Below are 25528 nucleotides of genomic sequence, written 5' to 3'. Positions count from 1 at the left end.
GAAGCGCCTTCGCTGGAAGGTTTCACAAGGAGGCTGGAGCGTCTGCCTGGTGCGGGTGAGACACACCCGGACGAGCTGACCTCGCGGGCCACTCCCACAAACCCCGCCCTGCCCGGTACAGGCCCGGCCTTGCCCGCGGTCCCTGCGTCCCACTCCGCGGGATAAAGCGCCTCCGGCCCCGCCCCCAGGAGGGTCAAACACGACAGCCACCGCGGAGAGCCGGGCTGAGGGAATCTGCCCCCACCGCCGCGAGAGGGGGGACGGGGCGGGACCAGCGAGCAGCTCCCAGCACAGCGCACGCGCCAGTCCCAGGGCAGTCCCGAGGCCCGCCGGGGATATCAGTTGGAGGCTCCTTCACGGAGCCGTGAGCACGGGCGTGTACTTGGCGCGGTTCACATCTGTCCCTAGCACCTGCCCTTTCTGTGGGGAGAAGGAGACCTTGGCGCACGTTTATTTGGAGTGTGCCAGGTTGCAGCCCCTGTTCCGGCTCCTCCTGAATATTTTCCTGCGTTTTTGGTTGCACTTTTCCCCTCACCTTTTTATCTACACGCTCCCCATCCGTGGCCCCACGAAGTCGCGGGATCTCCTTCTCAACCTCCTCTTGGCCCTGGCCAAACTGACCATCTACAACACCAGGAAGAGGAGGTTGGCCGACGGGATTTCCTGCGACTGTAGGGCCTATTTCCGTTCCTCCGTCTGCTCACGCATCCGGGCAGAGTTCCTCTGGGCGGCGTCCACTGGCTCCCTTGACGTCTTCGAGGAGCAGTGGGCGTTGTCCGGGGTTCTCTGCTCGGTGTCCCCATCGGGTTCCCTTCGTTTAGCCCTATGACCTCACTCCCGATCCTGTTTTTTTTCATTAGTTGTCCCCCGTAATAATTTGGTGTCCCAGACCTGTGGGTCCTCCCCTTAGGCTGGGGGGAGGCCCTTTAGAAGTGGGCGGGCTTCGCCCGCCCACCCCCGCTGGATGCCAATAGGGCCAGTCCCAGGGCAGCTCCAGCAGTCGGGCCGCAGAAACAGCCCACGTGACTCACGCATCCAATCACACCAACGCGGGGAACACCCGGGGCCGCTCATGCCTTGACCCCTGCAGCCTTACACACAGCCCCCGACCCCAGCGGAAGTGCTGGTGCCCTGAATCACGTGGCGTGTAGGTTGCGCGGTGCTTCCTGCGGCGGAAGTGGCGTAACGCCCAGGGCTGTTTCCGGTGTTGCCATTGTAGCCGGAGCCGCCGCTGCCGCCGCCGCCCGGGATGTAGGGGCCGGTGAGTGCGGGCGGTCGGGGGAGGGGCGCGGGCTGACGCGTCCCACGGGCCCGTGGCGGGTGTTGGCCCGGGGGCCGCCTCTCCTCGGTGCTGGAGGCCACGGTCCAGGTCTCTCTTCGGGCCGCGCGTGACCTGCCCCGGCTGGGGTGACCCCTTGTCCCGCTTCCCCGAGCAGGACCCCCGTGAGCGGCGGGCGGGGGAGCTGGGTGCCCGAGGTAGCGGCACCTCGGGCCTGGGACGTGCTTATTGCTGCGGCCGCGGAGCGCGCCGGCCGCCCTGGACCGTGGAAACGGATCTGAGTGTGGAAGCCTCAGGCCCGGTGGCACCCTGCGAACGTCAGCAGTTCTCCGGCTGCTCTGCTTAGGGGCTCGACAGGCCGCTCTCCCAAGCAGAGCTGTTCCTCCTGCCCCTTGGAGACCAGCGTAGGTTGCATCAGGCCATTTAGGGATAGGTTCTTGGGAACGGTTCGCTTTAAAATCTGGGGCAACAACAGGATCTAAAAACTTAAATATGCGAACAGCATACTTTATGTCACTTATTGAAAGGCATCTATGACAGCGACAAGCTGGGGGAAGTAATGTCTTTTATTTGGCCAACTTTTGTTGGTTGAGAGACAAGCTTTCAAGGCCCAACAGAGCTATAAAATTTCTCTCACTAATAGAAGTTGGTCCAATAGAAGTTATTTCCTCAGTCATCTTGTCTCTCGAGTGTCCTGGGACTGACACAGATACAATTACACTGCATGAAAGGCATCTGTGTCATGCAATGAAATGACAAAGAGAACACACTGAGAAATGCAGTCAGTGCCCCCTGAAGATGCGAGGCATCTCTCATCCAAATGGAGCTGGTTTCCAGCAACACAAAAAATGGGGCTGGCCCAATTTCAGACACTGAAAATAAAGGGAATGGCTTAAAAAAGCATAAGAACATAAGAATGGCCATACTAGGTCAAACCAATGATCCAAATCAGTTATATTGATCCATGGAAGGACCTTCCCTCTTATCCCATGACAGCTTATTTTGCTTAAGAATCTGTGGTGAGGAACCTTGTCAAAGGTTTTCTGAAAGTCCAAGTACACTATATCCACCCCATATTGACTGGGTACATGTCACCTCAGGACAGGATGCAGAGATAAAGTTTCTTGACACCTTAAATAACTGCTCCAAGTAGCAGTAGGTCCTGGAACCCGCCACTAAGTGGAGCACAGGATCTGGTCCAAGAGGTGAATATAGCTGGACTGCTTGGTAATAGTGACCATAATATAATTAAATTTAACATTCCTGAGGTGGGGAAAACACCACAGCAGCCCAGCACTGTAGCATTTGATTTCAAAAAGGAGGACTACACAAAAATTAGGAAGTTAGTTAAATAGAAATTAAAAGGGACAGTGCCAAAAGTGAAATCCCTTCAAGCTGCATGGAAACTTTTTAAAGAAGCCATAATAGAGACTCAACTTAAATGTATACCCCTAATTAAAAAACATAGTAAGAGAACCAAAAAACTGCCACTATGACTAAACAACAAAGTAAAGGAAGTAGAGGCAAAAAGGCATCCTTTAAAAAGTGGAAGTTAAATCCTAGTGAGAAAAATATAAAGGAGTATAAACTCTGGTAAATGAAATGTAAAAATATAATTAGGAAAGCCAAAATAGACTTTGAAGAACAGCTAGCCAATGACTCAAAAAATAATAGCAGGTTTTTTTTAAAGTACATCAGAAGCAGGAAGCCTGCTAAACAACAAGTGGGGCTACTGGATGTTAGAGGAGCACTCAAGGATGAGGAGGCCATTGCGGAGAAACTACATGAATTCTTTGCATCAATCTTCACGGCTGAGGATGTGAGGCAGATTCCCAAACCTGGGCCATTCTTTTTAGGCAACAAATCTGAGGAACTGTCCCAAATTGAGATGTCATTAGAGGAGGTTTTGGAACCAATTGATAAATTAAACAGTAATAAGTCACTGGAACTAGATGGTTTTCACCCAAGAGTTCTGAAGGAACTCAAATGTGAAATTACAGAACTAACAACTGTAGTTTGTAACCTATCATTTAAATTAGCTTCTGACTAGAGGATAGCTAATGTGACCCCAACTTTTATAAAGAGCTCCAGAGATCATCCCAGCAATTACAGGTCAGTAAGACTGACTTCAGTACCGGGCAAACTGGTTGAAACCACAGTAAAGAACAGAATTGTCAGGCGCATAGATGAACATGATTTGTTGGGGGAAGAGTCAACATGGTTTTTGTAAATGGTGAGGCATGATTTCCCATCTACTAGAATTCTTTGAGGGAATCCAGTGGATATCTGCTCCAGTATGTCTGTTAGTCTATAACAGTGTTTCCCAAACTTGGGACACCGCTTGTGTAGGGAAAGCCCCTGGCTGGCAGGGCAGGTCTGGCTGATTGCGGCTCCCACTGGCCGTGGTTCGCTGCTCCAGGCCAATGGGAGCTGCTGGAAGTTGCGTGGGCTGAGGGACATACTGGCTGCACTTCCAGCAGCTCCCATTGGCCTGGAGCAGCGAACCGTGGCCAGAGGGAGGCGCAATCGGCCGGACCTGCAGACGCGGCAGTTAAACAAACCAGCCCGCCAGTGGCTTTCCCTACACAAACGGTGTCCCAAGTTTGGGAAACACTGGTCTATAAAAGCAGCAAAGAGTCCTGTGGCACCTTGTAGACTAACAGACGTATTGGAGCATGAGCTTTTGTTGGTGAATACCCACTTTGTCAGATGCTGTTCTGGGACCAGTCCTATTCAACATACTCATAAATGATCTGGAAAAAGAGGTAAACATGAAGTGAGGTGGGAAAATTTGCCAATGATACAGAACTGCTCAAGATAGTTAAGTCCCAATCAGACTACAAAGAGCTACAAAAGGGTCTCACAAAACTGGTTGACTGGGCAACAAAATGCAGATGAAATTCAGTGTTGATAAATGCAAAGAAATGCACATTGGAAAACATAATCCCAGTTATACGTATAAAATGATGGGGTCTAAATTAGCTGTTACCACTCAAAAGAAAGAGATCTTGGAGTCATTGTGGATAGTTCTCTGAAAACATCCACTCAGTGTAAAGAAGCAGTCAAAAAAGCGAACAGAATGTTGGGAATCATTAAAAGGATAGATAAAATAGAAAATAGCATATCGCCGCTATATAAATCCATGGTATGCTCACATCTTGAATACTGCATGCAGATGTGGTTGCCCCATCTCAAAAAAGATATATTGGAGAAGGTTCAGAAAAGGGAAAAAAAATATTAGCGGCTTCCATATGAGAAGAGATTAATAAAACTGAGACTTTTCAGCTTGGAAAAGTAATGACTAAGGGGGGATATGATAGAGGTCTATAAAATCATGACCTGTGTGGAGAAAATAAATAAGCAAGTGTTATTTAACACACGAACTAGGGGTCATCCAATGAAATTAATAGGCAGCAGGTTTAAAACAGAAGGAAGTATTTCTTCACACAACACACAGTCAACCTGTGGAACTCCTTGCCAGAAGATGTTGTGAAGGTCAAGACTATAACAGGGTTCAAGGAAGAACAAGATAAGTTCATGGAGGGTAGGTCCATCAATGTCTATTAGCTAAGATGGGCAGGGATGGTGTCCCTAGCTTCTGTTTGCCAGAAGCTGGGAATGGGCAACAGGGGCTGGATCACTTGATGATGACCTGCTCTGTTCATTCCCTCTGGGGCACCTGACATTGGCTACTTTTGGAAGACAGGATACTGGGCTAGATAGACCCTTGGTCTGACCCAGTGTGGCCGTTCTTACGTTCACCATCTCACCTTTGTCCATATGATTGTTGAATCCAGGGCTTTGGAGCTGTGTTCCTCTCCAGCTCCAGGCAAAAACCTGGAGCTCCACTGCTCCGGAGCTGCTGCACTCCAAAGGCCTGCTTGAATCCCTCAAAGAATTTTAAGAGATTGGTGAGGCATGATTTCCCTTTACAAAAACCATGTTGAGTCTTCTTCAACAAATTGTGTCCCTCTACGTGCCTGGTAAATCTGTTCTTTCCTATAATTTCTACCAGTTTGCCTGGTATTGAAATAAGACTTACCAGCCTGTAATTGCCGGAATCGTCTCTGTAGCCTTTTTCAAAAATTGGCGTAGCTTTAGCTATCCTCCAGTCATCTGGTAAAGAAGCTGATTGAAGTGATAGGTTACACACCACAGTTAGTAGGTCTACAGTTTGCTGTTTGAGTTTCTTCAGAACTCTAGAGTGAATACCATCTGCTCCTGGTGATGTATTACTGTTTAATTTATTAATTTGTTCCAAAACCTTTTCTAATGACACCTCAATCTGGGAAAGCAGTCTTGGAAAGACCAGCTGAATGCATGGGAATTGCAGCCAGGTGCAAAGGCAGCCAAGGCTGAACATCTTACAGAGACGTCTTGGGGCTATACCCGTGTGAGAATCCTAGCTCCAATAGCATCTCCATGTGTCTTATATACTAGCCAGAAGCTGATATGAATCTGATAGGTTGGAAGCTTTGGCCCTTTCAGCTAGGGTTGTGGCATTAGCTTTGCTACTCTATTCCCCCGCCCCATCACCACCTCTTCTGGGGAGCCTTCTCCCTGACCATTAACTCCAGTGCTGCCTGCTGCTGCTGATAGCTTTCCTTAGTGGCAGCAGTATACTGAAATTCACCCAACTCTTGACATTTCATTGCTGTGCACAGGCCTCTGGCTAGTAGCATTGATTAGTATTGTCACTTTCACTCTACTGCTGCTTGCCAAGTGAAGATTACCAGAGAGGCACTCGAGCCTTCTGTGTGCAGACTCAGGAGCGCAATGCCACATCCTTACATTCTTTGTATTTGGAAAGATTTTTTTTTCCTCACAACCATAAAGACAAAAAATTATTTGCAAATTCTATAGGATTGATAGGTTAAGCCCTTACACTCACACAGAAGAGTTCCCACTGCTCATTGGGGAGAAGACAGGAGCATCTTTCAAGGCTTGAATGTACCTGAGAGGGGACCTTGACCCTGCAAGAGTGAATCCTGCAAACGAAGATGCTCAGTGGAGTTCTGGCAAGTCCCATTAAGTCTGCCTCTGCGTGGTCTTGGCCCCTGACTCTTAAGGAGTGAGAACGGACCCAGCCCAGCAGCCAACTGTGTTGCATAGGGAAAGAAGAGCTCATTCAGGTACTCCAGGGTGTACTAATAGCAGAGTTGGTTATTTTTTCTTAATTTACTATTTTCTCCGCTTACATTATTGGGCAGTGTCAGCTGTTTGTGTATAAGGAGACAAGATGCTTAAGAGTTCGAATGGCCTCCCAGACTTTGCTGAGAGAGCGGTTCTGTAACACTCATTGCTGTATTTAAGTGTAGTCTGGTGGTCTCCTCTGGTGGTCATGATGGAAAACTTAACATCTTGTTCACCCATAAAGAGAGAACTTGTCCTGACTGAGTAGAATTAATGCATAAGCCAGCTGTGGACTCAGGTTCCTGGACTGGTGTCTCCTTTTGTTTTGGGCTCTGATCCATTGACTGTTTTGTGCTGAATAAGATCTGGAACCATTTGTGAAACATGAGACTGTCATGCAGCTGGGTTAGGATACTGGGGTTTGTGGGACTCGATACTGGATTTTTCCTGAGCATTCTCAATGTGTACCGCACTATACAAAAGCAAGTGTAGGGCCAAATTTGCCCCTAGAATAAGTAAGGACCACCTCACTCCTGATTTAACTGGCACCCATACTCGCAGTAGTGAATTTGGTCCATTGTCCCTTCCTTGAAGTGCTCACAACATAGGACCTGCCCCCATGGACTTCAGAGGGTGCAAGACCCAACTCTAAGGCCATGCCTACACATACAGCACTGCAGTGGTGCAGCTGTACCGATACAACTGTGCCACTGCAGTGCATTTGTTGAAGATGCTGTATGCCGAAGGGAGAGCTCTCCTGTCGGCATAAAAAAAACACCTCTGCAAGTGGCAGAAGCTCTCCCACCAACATAGCGCTGTGCACACTGGCACTTATGTCAGTGTAACTTATGTTGCTCGAGTGGGTGGAATATTCACAGCCCTGAGCAGTGTAAGTTTTGCCGACATATGCAGTAGTGTAGACATAGCCTAAGATAACTAAGATGGGTTCCTAACAGTGGGATGCTTTGCATAAGCTGCAGGTTAGTGGCATGATATTTTCCCCTGGGGTTTGGAAGAGAGGGTGAATGCTTGTCACCCTGAGGTAAGAAAGTAGCCTGGGGGTCAGATACCAACAGTGTGATTAGGGTGGCTCTCATAAGTGAGGGCTGAACGACATAGACAGCTGCTAGGCCAGCATCCCCTGTGTCTACATCCTGAGCATCCTGCTTCTTGGTCCTCTTCTGAGCAGAAATGGCCAGTTCTGCCAAACCATGCTAGTTTTGTGACGTGAAGTGATCCTGGCTAGTAAATAGAATGAGGCCAAAATCCTCATCCCTTCCGTCCACACAATGCTGCTTAGCACTTCTCTAGTCATGTTCACAGGAACAGGACTGTACAAACGCTGTTCCCTAAATGCCTCATGAATTGGGCATATTAGTATCACCCATGTCCTACAGAGGGGGAAACTAAGGTTCCAAGAGACTGAGACTTGGTGGAAGCCAGCAGGGGAACCTGTGGCAGAGCTGGGATCCTGGTCGCTCTGGTCTCCTGCTTTAACTGCTAGACCATGGGGTTTGCTTCACCTCTCTGGAGAGGTAGTTGAGTGTCTCTGCGTGGCTTATAATGATAAACATATTTCCTTTGGTTTGGTGAACGTTTCCCTTCTCACCTAATATCTCTGCATTCTGATTTTCCATTGCTCATTTAAAGAGTACTCCCAAGTCCTCTTCTCTCTTCAGACTATGGGGTTCCACTTGGATGATCCTAGTTTATGGCAGATTCCCAGTGAAAACTCTGCTTTTGCCCATATCCTGTCACAGCATCCTGGTTGTGTTTAGAAATTCCAGTCCAGCGTGGTGGTATCCAGAGAACCACATGCACTTCCAAAGGTGCTGCCCTTGTAGACCCACCCTCCCATGACACTGTTGATGCAGCACAGAAGGTTGTGGCTGCCATCTTGGGTTTGCCTCCTCTGGGAGTTGAGATTCCCTGGGCTCCCTTTAAAGCTTGGCTGGAATCTGGATGAAGGGGCCTGAAGCCAGGGAGAAGGAGATTCCAAATTGGGGGTGATGGATTGTTCACTCCTGGGGTGCTACCTCATGTACTGGGGTACCACTGAGCCCACTGGTTCTACCAGTCAGGATTCCCTTACGCTGCCCTGCTGAGCCAAGCCCTCAAGCCTCCTCCAGTACACACCTAGCTGCACAAAGACACACGACACTGAGATCAGCTCTGTGTGGGAGGACTCGGGAATTGCCCAGCACTCATGTGCACACCCCCTCTGTAATGTAAACCCAAAATTATATTGTCTTGTGCTGCACAGAGAACTGTACAGTGTAAACTTAGGAAATCTACCCCCTCCCTCAGTGTGGAAAAAGATATGCACAGCTTTTTGCTCCCCTCAGTTATGAATTCCACAAACTGGTTTCAGAATAAACAAAAACAAGTTTATTAACTAGAAAAGGTAGATTTTAAGTGACTATGAGGGATAGCAAACAGATCAAAGCAGATTGCCTTAGTAAATAAAAACGCAAACTGATCTTAAAACACTAAATAGATAGGATATAAATTAGCAAATTCTCACCCTGAGTGATAAACAGGCTGGCAGATTCTTAAGGCACAAGTTGCACTGGCTTTTCCAGGCTTTCATTCACAGGCTAAAGATCCTTCTAACCTGGGACCATCATTTCCCACAGTTCAGTCCTTGCCCCTCAGGTGTTTCTAGGTGTGTTGTTGCAGGGAGAGTGTGGTACCCTCATGATGTCACTGTCCTGCTTCTATATCTTCTTCCCACTTTGGAAAACTCTTTTGCTGTGATCTGGGTCAAACAGTTCCCATTGTGTAGTGTTATCTCGGAGAGTTTTCTTTTGTAGACAGTTCCTGCGGTAATACTTGTGCTTGTGTGTATTTTCTCAATAAGCCATTAGCATTATTGTTGTACCTGAAAGGCGGCTTGTGGATGTTTTCAACCTCGCAACATGTTTCAGTAAGGCATACCTAGCCAAAGTTCATAACTTCACATATGACAATGCGATGTTAATGTCTAGCAGATCAAGACTTTTAGAATGATACCTCACAAGTCATACTTTGTATAAAACTTATCCTAATTACATGACAGTGGTGAATATTAGGGTGTCACAGGGGGGTTGGGATTTTCCAGTTCTCATGAACTCTGAATGGGCCCGTGCCCAGAGTACAGCTGCACCTTGCAAGCACCGGCCTGCTGCCATGGGCACTGAGCTGAGGAGCTGGCTCTTGTAGATGCTGTCATCGGTGTTGGCCAAGGCAATAAGTTGCAAAGTATTGGGTCACTTGGTGTGACAGATTTGGATTTGAATGGAAGGGGGCAGGCCTGCAGTGTCACTTGTCTTGTTTTTATTCCTAGTGTGAATGTTCAAGAACACAGAAGCTCAAGACCTTTTGTGTGTTGACCAGATGTCGTCCCGCAAAGGGTCAGCAACCAGCCAAGGAAATGGACTTTCCAACAGCAGCCGAGAAGGAGACGATCTGGAGCTGGCAGAACTGGGGCCGCTGCTAGAGGAGAAGGGAGAGCAGGGAGCTGTCAGCTCAGCCAGCGTAAGGCACAATCCAACGGAGTGCCCCCAGGCAGGGCAGCTGCTGGGATCTGCAAACCAAACCCATTCGGTGCTTTTTCTTCCTATAAATTGCTTCCAGTCGGTCCTGTTGAATGTGTCCTGAATGCCCTAGAGTTACAGACAGATATACTCCTAGTTATTTAGGCTCTCAACACTGTCCTTGCAGATTAACCCAGAAATCTGCCTGTAATCCCATTAGCAACATAGTGCATGGAAGTGTGGGGCTTTGGGCTCCCTACAATAGACCCTGACCCTTGTCATCCCTTTACACCAGTGCACATTGTGGGTGAAAATGGACTGAATCTGAATGGTGAGGATTTGCACCCACTCTCTGTTGTTCAGAGTGATGACATGTCAGAAAATCTGTCCTGGAAATTTTATTCCATTGCATAGAAAGTAATCTGTCATAAGCAAACAACCCCCTCCCACCCCAGTGTGCTCCTGTTTTCTGGGGCAGAGGGAGGAGGGTGAACTGGTCTCAGCCAGCCTTCAACAAACCTCGCCTCATAATATCAGCCGAGGAACACTCTCTGCACTCCTGCTGAAAGCACTGCCTGCAGGTGAACAGGGTGCACTGCAGGAATTCTAAGGAGCATTTTTATTGGTTCTTCTGCTTTTGTGGCTTTTAAGATTAGGAGTCATCTTCTAATACCTGTTAGTAATAGGTAGGGGCAGCATGTTCACAGCAGCCTCTGCTTTAGACATGCAGTGAAAAGGGGCTGCCTCTGTTCTTTAACGCTTCTGCTTCGGCTGGTACCTGGCCTATTTCCTGGGTGCACTTCCCTGGCTAGAGCAGAGTGGCCATTTCAGGCTGCCCCCTGGACTGTAAAGAAGGAAGATCCTCCATTCTATTCCGTGTTCTAAACAAAACTGAATCTGGGATTAGCCCTTCTGTGTGCGGTTTAAGACAGTACCATGATGCAAAAGTAATGGTGACTGGGGAGGCTTCCATCTCTCCCCTCTCAGAAGGGCTGTAGCACCTATATATTCTAAGGGTTCACACCCCTCTTGGTTGGAATATACTTGCTGTTTTCTAAGTTCCCCACATCTTGATGGTCCATCTCTCTGGTGGGTTGTGGCTTGTGTCAAATAATGGCATCTCTCCCTTTAGGTCAAGGAGCAGCCATGCACAGCGCCGCAGGAAGAGGAGGAGGAGGAGGAGGAAGAGGAGGTGGTTCGCGTGCTGACTCTACCTCTGCAGGCTCATCACGCTATGGAAAAGATGGAGGAATTTGTGTACAAGGTATTGTCAGCTCATGGCAGCCCTGAATGCCGGCCGATGGAGGACGGCAGCCAGGGCTCAGGGCCGCTGTCCTCTGCTGTGACAGAGTCTGAGGCATTGTGCTGGGTCTGCATTGGGGTTAATCTTCCCTGTTAGGAGGACACCATAAATGTGGATGACTAAATCCAGTGCACTGGGGTTCCTCCTAGCATGGGCAGGGGGCCTAAGCCAAGAGCTTAACAAATTTTCAACTGCAAGGCCAAGAGGAATGGGAAGTGAACAGCAGCACCTGTGAAATGCTGTTTCTCCTTCCTGCCCTTGCTGTCAGTGCTCCTGAGAAGCCCTCTACAGCCAGCAGTGACCCTGGGTGCTGTTTGGAGAATGCCAAGGACCTGACAGGTGGAACCATCTAGGTGTATCTAGTGCATGTGACAGTGAGGGTTATCCATGTCTGGCAGGGGCAAGTGTGGTGCAAACCCCTGCCCTAATCTAGCTCAGCATTGCCCCTCTGATCTGTCCTGAGGTCTGGAGCACTGACTGCTACCTATCCAGTATTGCTGTGGTGTGCCTTGGGGACTAAGCAGAAGCTCCTATACTGACTCATACACCTGTGGAACCATGGGAGAGAAGGGCTGGTGCAGCGATTGCTGGGGCCAGGATGAAAACGTGGTTCCAGGGCGCTCCTGTATGAACTCCGTTGGGGTTTTGTCACAATGTCCCATAAGAGCTGTCACGTCTCCAACCGTGGCTCTGCTGACAGTGTTGCCTGTTAGGGTGATGAAGGGCCAAATTCTGAGGGTGCTGGTCTCTGTCAGTCCTAGGGTATTGAGTGTGGAGAAGGCCCTTTATGGGCATCCTGTGGGTATTTGCAAAGCATTTAATTTTGCAACAATGGAACTTCCTCTTGAGTTCTCATGTCCTCTGAGGAGAGAAGGCTTGGCCAGTTCAGTACTTAACTCACAGAAGAGACTGACTGGTTCTATGTGGTTTTCAGCGTAACTTTCACAGTGATGGGCACCATGGAAACAACAGCTAGCAGTCACGGGGATAGAAGTGGCTCTGGAACGGCTTCCATGCCTGGCCAGGGGCCGCCAGTCAGAGTAACAACCTGCGTGGGTTGATGTGTTGCAGGTGTGGGAAGGGCGCTGGAGGGTGATTCCTTATGATGTGCTACCGGACTGGCTGAAGGATAACGATTACCTCCTGCATGGACACAGACCCCCTATGCCGTCCTTCAGAGCCTGCTTCAAGAGCATCTTCCGAATACACACCGAGACGGGCAACATCTGGACTCACTTACTAGGTGACTGAGGGGGAGCTCTATCCTTGGGGCTGATGAGTATGGCTGTGGCCCCACAAGCATGCCCTGCTCAGTACAGAGACCCCACAAGGCAAGGGCCCTGCCTCAGAGGATTCAGAGGCTGACTCTAGTTGATGCCTTTTACCAGGGGAAAAGTTTCACTCAGCGTCATCTGTCACATCAACAGTCAAGGGTGGGAGGGAGTGTCCTGTTCTCCCCCGCATCCTCCCTCTGCTCTCTCTTTAGTGGGCAGGAAGAAGGGGAGAATTCCTCCCCAGCGAGGGGATGGAGGGAGCTTGGTATGGGCCTGTCATGACTGCACCCTCAGTCAGAGGGGCAGAGGCATTCCTGGGAGTTATTTTGTCTTCCCCAAAGGGCTGGATACTCTGCCAGGGCAGCAAACCTGTCTGTCCAGGAGCTCGGGATTCTTGGGGGCCCCCATGCTGCCTCCAAATCATTCCACTGACCAGTGTTGGTAGACTGTTTCAGGGCCGAGGTCACTCTTGGCCTCCCATGGCCTGTTGTGCCAGATCCTCCACTGGGCTGGGATGGTAGCCATTTGAGCCCTGTGTGGGACTAGTGTAGATCCCTGAAAGACCCACTGCCATAATAGCAGGGGCAGGTGGGAGTCCTGTGCAGGACTCGAGTAGCCATGTTCTCACTACATGCACTGAGTGAGTGTGGAGCTGGCAGAGCGATAACCCATTGGACTCACAGGGGATGGACACAGGGATTCATGTGGGGCGCTGGTGAGGATTAACCCATGTGAACAGACACGTCTGTGTTCAGAATCTGACAGACCTGCAGAGCAGAACTGGGACTTGCTGGGCTCACAGAAGGGGAAAGTGGGCACTGCTCCCATTGAGAACAGTGAAGAATGTCTGTATCTCCTCCCCCTCCCTCCCGCACACAGAGAGTGGGAGTATGGGAGCTGTTTGGTGCTGAGCCCTCTGTGCTCCCTAATCCTCACTTTGTGCTACGTGGGGGGTCGGGTGCCCCCATTCAGATGTACTGCTCTGTCACTAGGGAGCCAGAAATGAGGAACCAGAAGCTCTCGCCTCACCTGGCACAGAACACACCTTGTCAGGGTCAGAGTGGGCTTGTCCCATCAGGGTGTGTAGCCTGCTTCCTCGTCGTCTGGCCAGGGATCCAGGCTTGGCATCCGTGCTGAGCACTAGACAAGTAGTTGGATTCACTTTAGGGATTATGTTGCTGTCATTGCTGCCAGGGTGCACTTGACCTTTGGGTGAGGGCCATGTATGGGGAGAACAGGCCACTCCTTTTCCCCAGCATCACAAGGCAAAGAGGGATCTGACCCCCTAGGTCAACTGAGACTGTTCATGCTCTCCTGGAACCTGTTACGGTAGGCACCAGCTTATTGTCTGGCGGCTGGCACAACTGTGATCTGCCAGTTCTCAGCTGTGCTCATCCAATGTCCTCAGAGCTGGACCGGCTCAAGGAGGGGGTGCAGTCAAGTAAATGTAACTGCCAGGCAGGCAGTAGCTCCCGGAAAGGTCCTGGCCAGCACATCTGTCGTCTAGCTCACAACTGCCATTGACCTCACAGTGTCCCTGTCAGTGCTACGGGCAGCACAGCTCAGCCTCCATTTCAGTAAAGTGAGGGGAGCGCACAGCGAGTGATATCTGTGTGATGAGTGGGGTCACAGAAACTCCCATGGGACTGCCACCTGATGTGCTGAGACTACCTCTGAGCCAGTTTTCCCTGCTAGCTTGGGACTTCAGTACCCTGTCTTGTTGAGCTAGACACGCTAGCCTGCTGCAACACAGACCCAGGTCTGAACCACATCTCCAAAAGCTGCAGACTTAACTGAAAACAGCTTAAGAAGTGCTCCAGTCTCTAGCACCCAGACACCCAGTTCCCAATGGGATCCAAACCCCAAATAAATCTGTTTTACTCTGTATGGGTAAACTCATAAATTGTCCACCCTCTATAACAGTGAGAGAGAGAGAGATGCACAGCTGTGTGCTCCCCCCAAGTAGTAGTCACTAACTCTGAGTTCAGTAATAAGCAAAAAGTGATTTTATTAAGTATAAAAAGTAGGAGTTAAATGGTTCCAAGTAATAACAGACAGAACAAAGTAAGTTTATGAGCAAAATAAAACAAAAACATGCAAGTCTAAGCCTAATACATTAAGAAACTGATTACAGATAAATCTCAAAGATGTTCCCATAAGCTTCTTTCACAGATTAGGCTCCTTTCTAGCCTGGGCCCAATCCTTTCTCTGGTACAGTCCTTGTTCCACCTCAGGTGGTAGCTAGGGGATTTCTTGTGACTGCAGCCTCCTTTGTTCTGTTCCACCCCCTTCTATAGCTTTGGCACAAGATGGGGATCTTTTGTCTCTCTGGGTCTCCACCCCTCCTCCTAAGTGGAAAAGCACCAGGTTTTAGATGGATTCCAATACCAGGTGACATGGTCACATGTCCTGTGAAACCCCAAACTTTCATTCTTCCTGGCCTGACTCACAGGAAGGCTTGCAAGTAAACAGAGCCATTTACAACCAATTGTCCTAGTTGATGGGAGCCATCAAGATTTCAAACCACCATTTGCATAATTACAATAGGACCTCGGAGTTGTATTTCATATTTCTAGTTTCAAATACAAGAATGATACATACATACAAATAGGATGACCACGCTCAGTAGATTATAACCTTTGTAATGATACCTTACAAGAGACCTTTTGCATGAAGCATATTCCAGTTGCATTATATTCACACTCATTAGCATATTTTCATAAAATCATATGGGGAACCCAGGAAGAGGCAGATTTTGCTTGTGGCCTTTGGCTGGAGGTGCAGCTCAGTGTACCCAGGGCTGCTAATGATGGTCAGATTCACAGTTCCTCCTGTAGCGTGGGAAGTATGTCACGGATGCAGTGAACTGGCCTGCAACAGCAACATTCCTGCTAGGCAGCCAGCGCTTAGGGCCAGGTGCAGACTGAAGCCATGTTAAAACAGTTCCGAGTCAGACCACTCACCTGGCCATGCTAACCACATCACATGCCATCCGTCTTCTAGCTCTGCAGGCAGTGATCCCTCTTGGCTCCAGATGTCTGACGCAAAAATGAGCTCTTACATCAAGTCCCCAGAGGCTGTGGGCATGTGCCTTCCAGGGTATGCTGAGCCCTGCTGCCCATGGGGACTGGATCATTTGTGCTTTTATCTCCAAGTGGGCCCCATCCTCAAATACAAGTCCTGGAGCCATTTGGCAGTGCTACAGAATGCTCTTCAGGGCCTTCCAGAAGGTCCAGGCAGGGAAAGGCTGCATGCATGAGCCCATCGTGTGTGGAGCAGCTGGGACAGTGTGTCCTCAGCACGGTCTGGAACTGAGTGGTGTCAGTATCAGTGGCTAGCCTGGCAGTCGAATGTCAGCACAAATGGGGCACGCAGGGCCCAGGCCCAAGCTCCCAGACCCCAAGACATAGTGTTGCTAAGGCCTCCGGGGGAAGAAGCACCTCAAATGACTCCTCATCTCCTCTCCCCCAGGAGCAGAACTGATGAGCCTGGCCAGGAGTGCCACACATCTCTCCCTAGAGGCAACTGAGTCTTTGGAGAATAAGTAAGACAGCCTGGCCCTTCCCCACTTCTATCCCCCCAAACGGGTTTGGCCCCTTCAAGGCAGCAGAGTGGAATGCATGTCGCACTGGGCTCAGCAACACCCTGCTGCAGGCCCTGCCAGGGAGATCCAGACTAGCCCCGTGTCTGTTCTTGTTCCCCGGGCAGCTATCAAGTTCCCCTGCTAACAGGACTGACGCTGTGTGACCCTTCTGTGCTGCTCTCTCCTGGCACAGGCAGGGATTACAAAGACCATTGGTGTTGATTTTCCCCAGGTCTGCTGTGAAACGCTGGCTCGCTGCCATTGCACAGGCACTCCCTTGGGCAGCTGTTGGAAGTGGCTCCTGTTGACTGACTGACTCTTTGGTGTGTTGGCTGCAGGTTTTGTGTTGTTCCTCTTCTTGGGGATTCTGACCATGCTCAGGCCCAATATGTACTTCATGGCCCCTCTTCAGGAGAAGGTGGTGTTCGGGATGTTCTTCCTTGGAGCAGTGCTATGCCTCAGCTTTTCCTGGCTTTTCCACACCGTCTACTGTCACTCGGAGAAGGTCTCCCGGACGTTTTCAAAGTGAGTCGGCTGCAGCAAAACAACCACAAAACTGTTCAGCAGCAGCTGCTAACTCCTGGTCGTGTCCTAGCAGCAGGCTGACCTAGCCCAGCCTTAGCCTGCCAGGCACTGAACAACATAGTGTGCGGGGCTTTTGGAGCAGATCTTGCTCAGGCCAGTCTGCCAAAGGGATTTATCCACCAGGTGCTGCTTTGCACAGCACTAAGATTGGGGGGAGGGAAGAGGGGGGTGCCCTTAGCCAAAATGCCTTGATGTGCCATGGGATGTTACATAGCTGCTGCTCTTCACCCCAGCACTGGCTGCATTTCAGTAAGGAAGTGATTCCCATGTGTATCATTTGCAAGCACTTGGGGATGAAAGAAGCTGTCAGCATTCCTGTGCAAACAAGGACTAAGAGCTACTGCTTCCCCGAGATTGTGCCAGTGCTTGTCCTGTCCATGCTGTCACTAAACAGAAAACTGCACAGACACACCTAATTCTGCTCACACCTGTACCGCCCAGACAGACCCACCCTCCTACGTTTCTGCTCCACAAACTCACTTGGAACGCAAACAGAAGCACCCACAATGCATTGCTGCAGTTCTTCCCAGTCACATTCCCCCTAGCTAGGCCTACAGACGGAGGTAGGGTCGCAAAGTCTGGAGGGCTACAGCTGGAGAGCTCGCGGTTGGGCTGCGAGAACGGGATCTGAGGGTGTAGACATGCCAGAGTGAGGGGAGTGCACTTCCAAACTGACCCCTGGGTTTCTCTCTCTCTCTGTGTTCTAGATTGGATTACTCAGGAATAGCACTGCTGATTATGGGGAGCTTTGTCCCCTGGCTCTATTACTCATTCTACTGCTCACCGCAGCCTCGGCTCATCTACCTCTCCATTGTCTGCGTCCTGGGCATCTCTGCAATCATTGTCGCTCAGTGGGACCGGTTTGCAACCCCCAAGCACAGACAGACCAGAGCAGGTAGGAACGCTTTTCATTCAGCCACAAGCTCTTCAGCTGGTGTTAGTGGATGTTGACTTTGTACATGCTGGGTGTGGGCGGGGCCACTCCCACTGGATGTGACATGGAAAGCCCCACAGCCTGACGGAAGGGCTTGCGGTTAAGGCACTTAACAGGGACTCAGGAGATCTGAGCTCATTTCCCACCTCTGGGTAGGTCACTTCATTCCTCAATCTGTAAACTGGGGATAAAGAGGCTGCTGCCTCCCAGAGAACTACAGTGGCTAACTTCAGTGCATGAGCCATTTGGGGATCCATAGAAAAGCTACCAATCGGTGTGGGCAAAATCCAGTTGCCCCAGAAGGATTCAGTCCACCAGTTCTCTGGCAATGGAAACTCCCATCACTGTCCTTGTCTTTAGCTTCCTGCAGTACCTTCCTTGCTTTGCAATACAGCAATGTTCCAGGAGAGAGCCCATGTTGGGCTTCGAGTGCCGATCTGGGTAGACTGGCCTGGCCTGGCCTGGCAATGCAAGTGGCACAAGCCTGGTGCCATTGATGTTAAGGCCACAGCTCTTAGTGTCCTCATTGGAAACAGGATCACACCCTTTATTTGTAGGCCACTGAGTGCCTGGGCGAGCTGTCACTTTTGTGGTGTGATTCTGGTATTGGCTGGTGTGGAGCAGTGGCAGCCTCCCAGGAATTGGGGTCAGTGACTGACATACACATCTGCTCTTGATTTGGGTATGCGGAGCCAAGCCTCCACAACCCAGCTCTAGTGAGAAGAGCAGGAGAAGGGCCTGAAGCATTCCAGTGTGACAGCTGTATCTGGCTAGCCTTGGTCCTGAGCTGCTATTAGAGTTAAAGGCAACATACATTTCCCTCCCACAGCCACAGGGCAGAGGCAGAGCTCTGCCACCTGGCAGCGATGGCTAGTGCTGGATGTTTACTAGTCCAGAAGGCACAGGTGGTTTTCACTTAGATGTAGCTTAAATGAATGTTCCTGTGCTTCATGCCCCAGCTGGAGTCCTGGCTGCTTCCCCCAGGGCTGTCCCACTGCTGGCTGTGCCGCGAATTGCGGGGTCATACCGTTGTCAGAGTCCCCCTGATCCGGGAGACTCTGGCTCACTTGAAACAGAGGCTGCAGGCAGCACAGGGTTCTTGTGATCCTTGTTCAGGATCGTGCCATAGCGGGTAGCTAGTCAGCCTGCTTAGCACTGAGGCCTGGAGGTGGATGGAGGTCATCTAGTGCAGGGAGTCTCAACTTTTTTCTTACTGAGGCCTCCCCGACATGCTGTAAAAACTCTGTGGCCTGCCTGTGCCACAACAACTGGTTTTCTGCATATAAAAGCCAGGATCAGCGTTGGGGGGTAGCAAGCAGGGCAGCTGCCTGGGGCTCCATTGTAATGGGCCCCACACAAAGCTACTTTGCTCAGGTGTTGACTTCAGACGCGGGTGGTGGGGCTCAGGGCCCCGGGTTTTAGACCTGTACAGTGAAGCTTCCGCTTTCTGCCCTGGGCCCCAGCAAATCTAATGCTAGTCCTGCTTGAGGAACCCCCTGAAACCTGCTCACAGCCCCCCAGGGGGCCTCGGTGCCCTGGTTGAGAACCACTGGTTTAGTGAGCCCAGGGGTTTCCTCTCTGTTCCCTCTTTGACCGGCTGAGAACCGGTAACCCTCCAAGGGGAGCAGGAGCTGCAGAATTGCTGCCAGAGGTTGTGACTTTGTCCAGGGAGCCCTTCCCAGAGCAGCATTCACCAGAGACATCTGCTTTTATCTCTTCTTCCCCACTCCGACCCTGCCCCATGCCTCGAGCGAAGTTGGCTTTGCCAGTCGCAGCAGTTACTGGTGCCAGAGCATGGGAATTGTCTTGCAGTACAGCTGAAAACTGGTTGGCTTGTTCTCAGCAGGGAATGATTCCCCTGCTAGACACAGACCCAGCAGCTCTTACCCCAGCTTTGTGTCCTCTAGGCTGTAACCCTTGCTGGAAGCCAGGGTGGGTGTCCTGGCAACTGCTTGAACAGGACAGCCACTGAAATGGTGGAACCAAGATCCTTCTAGCCCCCCTGAGGATCCATTGCTCCCTGAGCGGTGGAGATAGCCCAGCTGGTGAGATGTCCCCCATGGGGGCTGCCGCATGGTACATCAGGAAAAGCTGTGCATTAGAACAGAGCGGGTGACATGGGGCCCTTCTGCCAGAGGCCTGAAGAGGTAGCGCCTGGTTCTATCAGCCAATGGATACTCTAGAACGCGCCTCCTTCCCAAAGGCTCTCTGTTCTCTCCATGGCTACCGCGTCTGCTATGCTCAGCACTGTGGCTCACAGGCCCCCTCCCTGCAGCATGGCCAGCCTGTGTCCTACTATCCTAGGTCAGTCCCTCTCCCCCGGTGCCTGCCCCTAACTGAGCTGGAGCCCCCGTCTAGCTCTGCTCCAACCGGCAATGCAAGGGCAGCCAGACCCCATGCTGTGAACACTCCTCGCCTGGGGAAAAGTCCAGAATCTGGGCCAGGCCCACACTTCATGTTTTGCTGCTGCTTTTAATGTGCTGCACTGACCTGGGAGGGGAGGCTGGGAAACCACAATGCACTGACTTGCCCTCTGGCCAAATCTCTAGGGTTTGTGCCTTTGCCCAAGGGGTGGCACAGGGCATGGAGCTGCTTGCCTTGAACTCCAGCTCTGCCTTCTGGCTCCCCCATCCTGCCCCCAACATGCTCCCTATGGGCCCTGTGCGGAATCCCCCTTCCCCCACACGCCCCCTATGGGCCGTGCACGGAACTTCTCTATGCCCTACAGGCCCTGTGCGCCTCCTTTCCCTCCGCCCCTAGCCTCTGATGCGGCCTCTGATATCTGAACAGGAGCACTGGCGAAGTGACGCTCCTTGGTTGCTCAGATTGCAGGGCCTGGGGTGACACCTCACCAGTGTCTGGTCCTGGCCAGGCATAGAGCTGTGACCTGTGGGAGCTAGGGGTGCCCCAGCAGTGCTGCCACCAGGGCAGCTGTCAGGGACCCTTTCCTGCACCCGGCTGAAAGATGCTACTGCTGGTTGGGCCTGCTAATGAGGATGGGATGGAGTGAAACAAGGAGGGGGCTGTGCCCTGTTGGGTGGAGTGAAGCTGGCCTGAAGCCCCTAAGCTGAGCTCTCAATCTCTGTGCCTGCAGGACCCCCAGTGCCGGGGTTGGGGCTGGTGAGGCCTCACAGGGGATGCATGGCAGAGGCCAGCAGCCCCGTCCCCCACGGGGAGCTCATGGAGTGGAAGGCAGCTGTGGGATATGGCACTTGCTGCACAGTGGCACTCCAGCTGGTAGACTTCCTGCCTGAGGGGCTAGTGCATGAAACCTGCCCTGGGACCACAGGAGCTGGCGTGCAGCCCTAGTGGAGAGGCGTGGGACAGAGGCTGGGGTAGAGGGAAGAAGCGGAGCTGGTGCCAGGCTTGTTTCTGCCTGTGCTGTAGGTTCTGAATATGCTGATGCTGGGCACAGGCTGCCAGCTGCCCCAAAGGGCAGGAGGTTCCTGCCTGGTGGCACACCCTCTGGAGTTTGAAACCCCTTGATTGCTATCTGGAAAGGCCCAGAGGCTGCTGCAGCAGAGACCTCCTTTCTCTGGGCAGTGGCTTGGCAGCCAAAAGCTGCCACTCAGCTGTAGGAATGAGCTCTCTCCTCCACATTCATCCCTGTCAACCTCCCTCTGCTCTCCCCAGTGGGGGGGTGGGGGTGGAGGGAGTGGAGGGGCAGCATACCTGCATTGGAGCATTTCTGCATTGGGCCACTTGCCACCTGGGCTCTGGGCTGAGCAGGGCTGCAGTGGTTAGTGCTGCCTGTATCTCGGCTGAGCTGCTGTAGCGGTAATGATTGTAGTGTCCTGGTGTGCTGCCAGTGGCCCCAGGTGCTTGGTGGAACAGCTCACGTACTCTGTTGTATGTGCCACAGTCTGCTACAGTCCACACTGTATCCCCACTGGAGCCTCTCGCAGTCAGCACCAAGGTCACAGCCCCAGAGACCAGGAGGGAGTCACATAGTGGAAGGCCATGCTGTATAAAATACAAAACCTGTTATTGCTGGCCCTTCCCGAAGATGAGTAGAACTGCACCAGGGTCAGCCAATGCAGGGTTAACCCAACCAACCCATTCAGCCTGGGCATCTCTCTGGCAACACCAGTGTATGTATTTAGGGGAACAGTTTAACACGACACAAACAGAGACTGCACAGCCATGGCTGGTCCCCGTCCCAGAGTGCCTGAGCACCTTCACTGCTTGACTTCTGTGCAGTTACATTTGGTGCATTGACCTAGATTTTGCTGTTTAATGTCCCTGTTTTTGAAAAGAAAACAAGCCCCAGGCCAGTCAGTGCTTTTCAGTGCAAGCTGCTGGAGTGGCACGGATCGGCCTCGCTACTTTGGCCACAAAGGGGGGTGTATCTGGAGTTGGCTTGAAACCCTGCTCAGTGGCAGTGCAGATCATCTGAGCTGGCAGTGTTGTAACCTAGACTCCCCTCTCAGCCAAGGTTTTGAGCAGGCTTCCACCGACCATGCGGTGTTTGCTGGGTGTTTCTACTTACATGACCACAGTTAACAATTCTGCCATTTAAACTTACCTGCTGCTTGTTCTGAATCCCAAACTGGGGGGGTCTCAGCTCAGCTGCTGTGGCGAGGGCACTGTCTGCGGCCTCAGGAAGACATCACTACATCAGTTCCATTTGCAAATTTTTCTTTGCAATTCAACATCTAGAAATCTTTTAAAATGGTTCGATTCCACAGCAAGTGGTGGATGCTGCAGACAAGCTGGTTCCTGTGTGCCTAGTTCTAAATGCTGCATGGGCCCAGAGAGCTCAGTAGACAATCGGTCTGCAGAGAAGGCTATGGACACTGGGGAGCATGTGTCAGTGTTGGTTCTGAGCTGATCATAGGGTTGTTCTCCCAGCATTAGCCCTAGGGCCTGCTGTGCAGAGGCAGAGCCCAGCTCTTTAAATGTTTACGTTTTTCCGGGGGACTTTTTGCAAACGACTAAAGGACCAAGTCCCTGGGGAGCACAAGTAACCCTGACAGCTCCGTGTTGGGCAGTTCAGCCCTTTCTGAATTGCCTATGCCAAAAAGCCCCTTGCATTTCCCAGACTTGGCTTTCATGGAACTCAAAAGCAGCTACCAGGACTCGGCTGAAACTTTACCCCAAAAGTACATTTCCATTTAGCTTGGAGAGAGCAAGGGGAGAGAGGAGTGCTTGGGGAGCCGGCTGTACTGAAATCCAGCCTGCCCCCCAGGCAGTGCAGAGCAAAGCTAGAACCAGCCCAGAAGGTGCTGAATGAAACCTGCTGCCTGGGTTCTGTCCGATGGGGGAGTGACTGGTTCAGTAGATTGCTAGTGCGATATGTGGTCTCTTGGTCTCCCATTAAATGCAGTCTTGGGGCTGAGCTCTCCAAACAGTTTCCATCTGACCGGCACATGAAGGAGTCTGGTCTCAGTCCACTCCTACTGTCCCATCACCAATGGCCCATGTAGGCCTCTCTGGAAGGCTAAGCAGGGCAGCCAAGGCTCCTGTCTGTGAAGTCAGCCTATTTCCATTGGTACTCATTGCTCTGCAACTCTTCTCCCTCCCTGGGCAGCCTCTGGGGGGCAGCTTGGAGGGATGTGGGAGCTATTCATCCCAGAGCGGTCAGTCCAGCAACTCTCCCCAACACTCAACTCCCTCCTGGCCTAGAGGAGACCTGCATTCTGCTATCGTGGGAGCTGCAGGACAGCCTCCGGCTCAGGTGCCTTGGCTGTATTTTGAATGAAGGCTGAGGGCTCACTCTCTTTCTCTCTCTTTCCCCCAGGGGTATTTTTGGGGTTGGGGCTGAGTGGCGTTGTGCCCACCATGCACTTCACCATTGCTGAGGGGTTTGTGAAAGCAACCACTGTGGGCCAGATGGGCTGGTTCTTCCTCATGGCTGTGATGTACATAACAGGAGCAGGGCTGTACGCTGCCCGCATCCCAGAACGCTTCTTTCCTGGCAAGTTTGACATCTGGGTGAGTACAGCCTTTGCTGGGGGCATGGGTAGAGCCTACCTTCTCCTTGAGGGGTATCTTGCTGAGAAAGCCAGGAGAAGTGGTGCTAGATGCACTCCAGAGGGCAGCGTGGGCCCAGAGCTTCTGGGTTAGACTCATCTGAGACAGCTCTGGAATGTGGGGCTCTGCTGGGTAATGAAGGGCAGATTGTGAAGAGAGCAAGAGGGGCAAAAGAGAAGGCAGGGGTAGCCTGTGGTTGTAGGATTCAGCATGCAATGCAGCCTTGCTGCTTAGATCAGGCTGGAGCAGCCCATGTGGGGTTTGTAGTCTCCATGGGCCAGTAACAAGTGCTGTTACTGCCCCTAAAGCTCTCCAGTCCCTGGGTCTGTGGCCTCCCATTGCTCTTTTCAAAATGGACCCCGTACATCCCTTGCTTATTGCCTTTTGAGGCTGAAGTAGTGTTTCTTTTCTGGGGCGGTGATTTCCCATTGCCCCAGCCTTTCCAGGGGAACCCAGACTGAGCTCGGCAAGCCAGGCAGCTTCAGCAGTGGAGCCAGCTGTGCTCAGGGATTTGCCCTGCCTAGGTCGTCTGCGGGCTCTGCAGCCCAAAGCATCTAGGTCCCTCTTCAGAATTGTAGGTCATGTCTATTGATATCTTGGCCTCAGTATGTATTTCAAACTGAAAGTTCAAAGGCCAGTGGGTTCCTTCCTGCAGCTCTTAGCTGCTGTCGGGCTAATTTCAGAGGAACTTGACTCTGCCATCAAGTCCAGCTCCAGGGAAGGCAGCTGGCTCAGCTCCCCTGCAATTAGCTTGGCTTGTGATTCCACACGTACCTACACAGAGGAATGTACCTCTGTGTCCCAGGCAGTTTTAGTTCCAATGGGGTGAGATAAATGGCCCGTTTCAAATAGAATCTCTCTTTATCCTGTGTATTGAGCTTTTTCCCCCTGGCATTGAGATGTAAACTACCAGATAAGCAGTGGGTTGAACCAATAGGTCATGACTAGAGGTACTAAAAGGACCCTTGACCAGTCTGCCTGGTTTGTGATGCTGCAATATACATGGAGCTCTGACAGTTCAGGACAGGACTCACCTTTTGTGGTTGTTGACTTCTTGCTGGTCTAACTTTTAAGGGCTTTATCTCACCTTCCCACAGTTCCAGTCGCATCAGATCTTCCATGTGCTGGTGGTGGCTGCAGCCTTTGTCCACTTCTATGGAGTCTCAAACTTGCAAGAATTTCGCTATGGACTCGAAGGTGGATGTACGGACGACTCTCTGCTCTGAGAACATCTAATGACTTTAGTACCAGCTTCCTAAGTGCTTTTTTAAACTACTACTTTGCTAAAATCAAAGGAAGACTCAACTCTTTGGGTTTTCTGTTTTGTTTTTTAAGAGAATGTTCTCCAGCAAAGTCCATGATGACCAAATCCTTGCTCTATCTCCTAGTGATTTGCTGGACATTGCCAATGGTGGCCAATAGGAAGAAGCACGTTCAACTATTAGCCCTTCCTGGGGAGTAAAAACCCTCCTCCACCACACAGTGTTCTAATCACATTAGGATTTTCTGTCTAGTGCAGAAATTCTGTTTCCGAAAGTCAAGGGTGCAGATTGCCTGCTCCCCAGCACACCAGGGTGGACCCATTTTTAGCCCAGTTCTGGAGAGACAGGAAACTCATGTATTAGTCCATGGTCTGGATCTCCTCCATATCTGAAGGAGCAACGCCTTCCTGAGGACTGGCCCGAGAGCCTGCAGTGCTAATGAACAGGGGCTGTTCACAGGTTCATGTAACTTACCTTTTAACTATCTTTTTCTTGACACAGTAATGTAAATGGAATAAGAGACTATTTAATATTTAATACTAAGCTTTAAAGAGAAACTTGGTGCCACTTCAATGTGTCTGCCCATGAACTGTTTGTGGTAACACAGGAGGGTCAGGACAGTATTTTAGGGGAATGTAGAGCTGCTGTAGCTGACTGAAATAAAAAGGTCAATAGTTATTGTCATGC

At 51.1% G+C, this 25528-nt stretch overlaps 1 protein-coding gene across 3 annotated transcripts; it reads left to right on the top strand.

Annotated features, from left to right (window-relative positions):
- The first annotated feature begins 1184 nt into the window (after positions 1-1184).
- ADIPOR1 (adiponectin receptor 1) lies at positions 1185-25528 on the top strand. 3 transcript variants are annotated; one of them, XM_030561074.1, is made up of 9 exons: positions 1189-1261; positions 6143-6411; positions 9738-9997; positions 11060-11191; positions 12302-12473; positions 16426-16612; positions 17380-17567; positions 23347-23540; positions 24677-25528. In XM_030561074.1, the coding sequence occupies exons 3-9, from the start codon at positions 9743-9745 to the stop codon at positions 24803-24805; spliced, it is 1257 nt and encodes a 418-aa protein (XP_030416934.1). In that variant the 5' UTR covers positions 1189-1261; positions 6143-6411; positions 9738-9742; the 3' UTR covers positions 24806-25528. The 3 variants fall into 3 exon arrangements, with proteins under 3 accessions (XP_030416935.1, XP_030416933.1, XP_030416934.1); XM_030561075.1 differs by lacking the exon at positions 6143-6411 and having other exon boundaries at positions 1185-1261; positions 9738-9928; XM_030561073.1 differs by lacking the exon at positions 6143-6411 and having other exon boundaries at positions 1185-1261.

Source organism: Gopherus evgoodei, chromosome 4 (genome assembly GCF_007399415.2).
Source record: "Gopherus evgoodei ecotype Sinaloan lineage chromosome 4, rGopEvg1_v1.p, whole genome shotgun sequence".
Taxonomy (NCBI): domain Eukaryota; kingdom Metazoa; phylum Chordata; order Testudines; family Testudinidae; genus Gopherus; species Gopherus evgoodei.
This window is presented reverse-complemented; position numbering and strand designations above follow the sequence as displayed.

Coding starts and splice junctions, on each gene's coding strand:
- ADIPOR1 (XM_030561073.1), top strand. CDS start 9,743: ATGTTCAAGAACACAGAAGCTCAAGACCTTTTGTGTGTTGACCAGATG. Junction 9,998..11,059: donor CTGCAAACCAAACCCATTCG/GTGCTTTTTCTT, acceptor CTCTCCCTTTAG/GTCAAGGAGCAGCCATGCAC. Junction 11,192..12,301: donor TGGAGGAATTTGTGTACAAG/GTATTGTCAGCT, acceptor GATGTGTTGCAG/GTGTGGGAAGGGCGCTGGAG.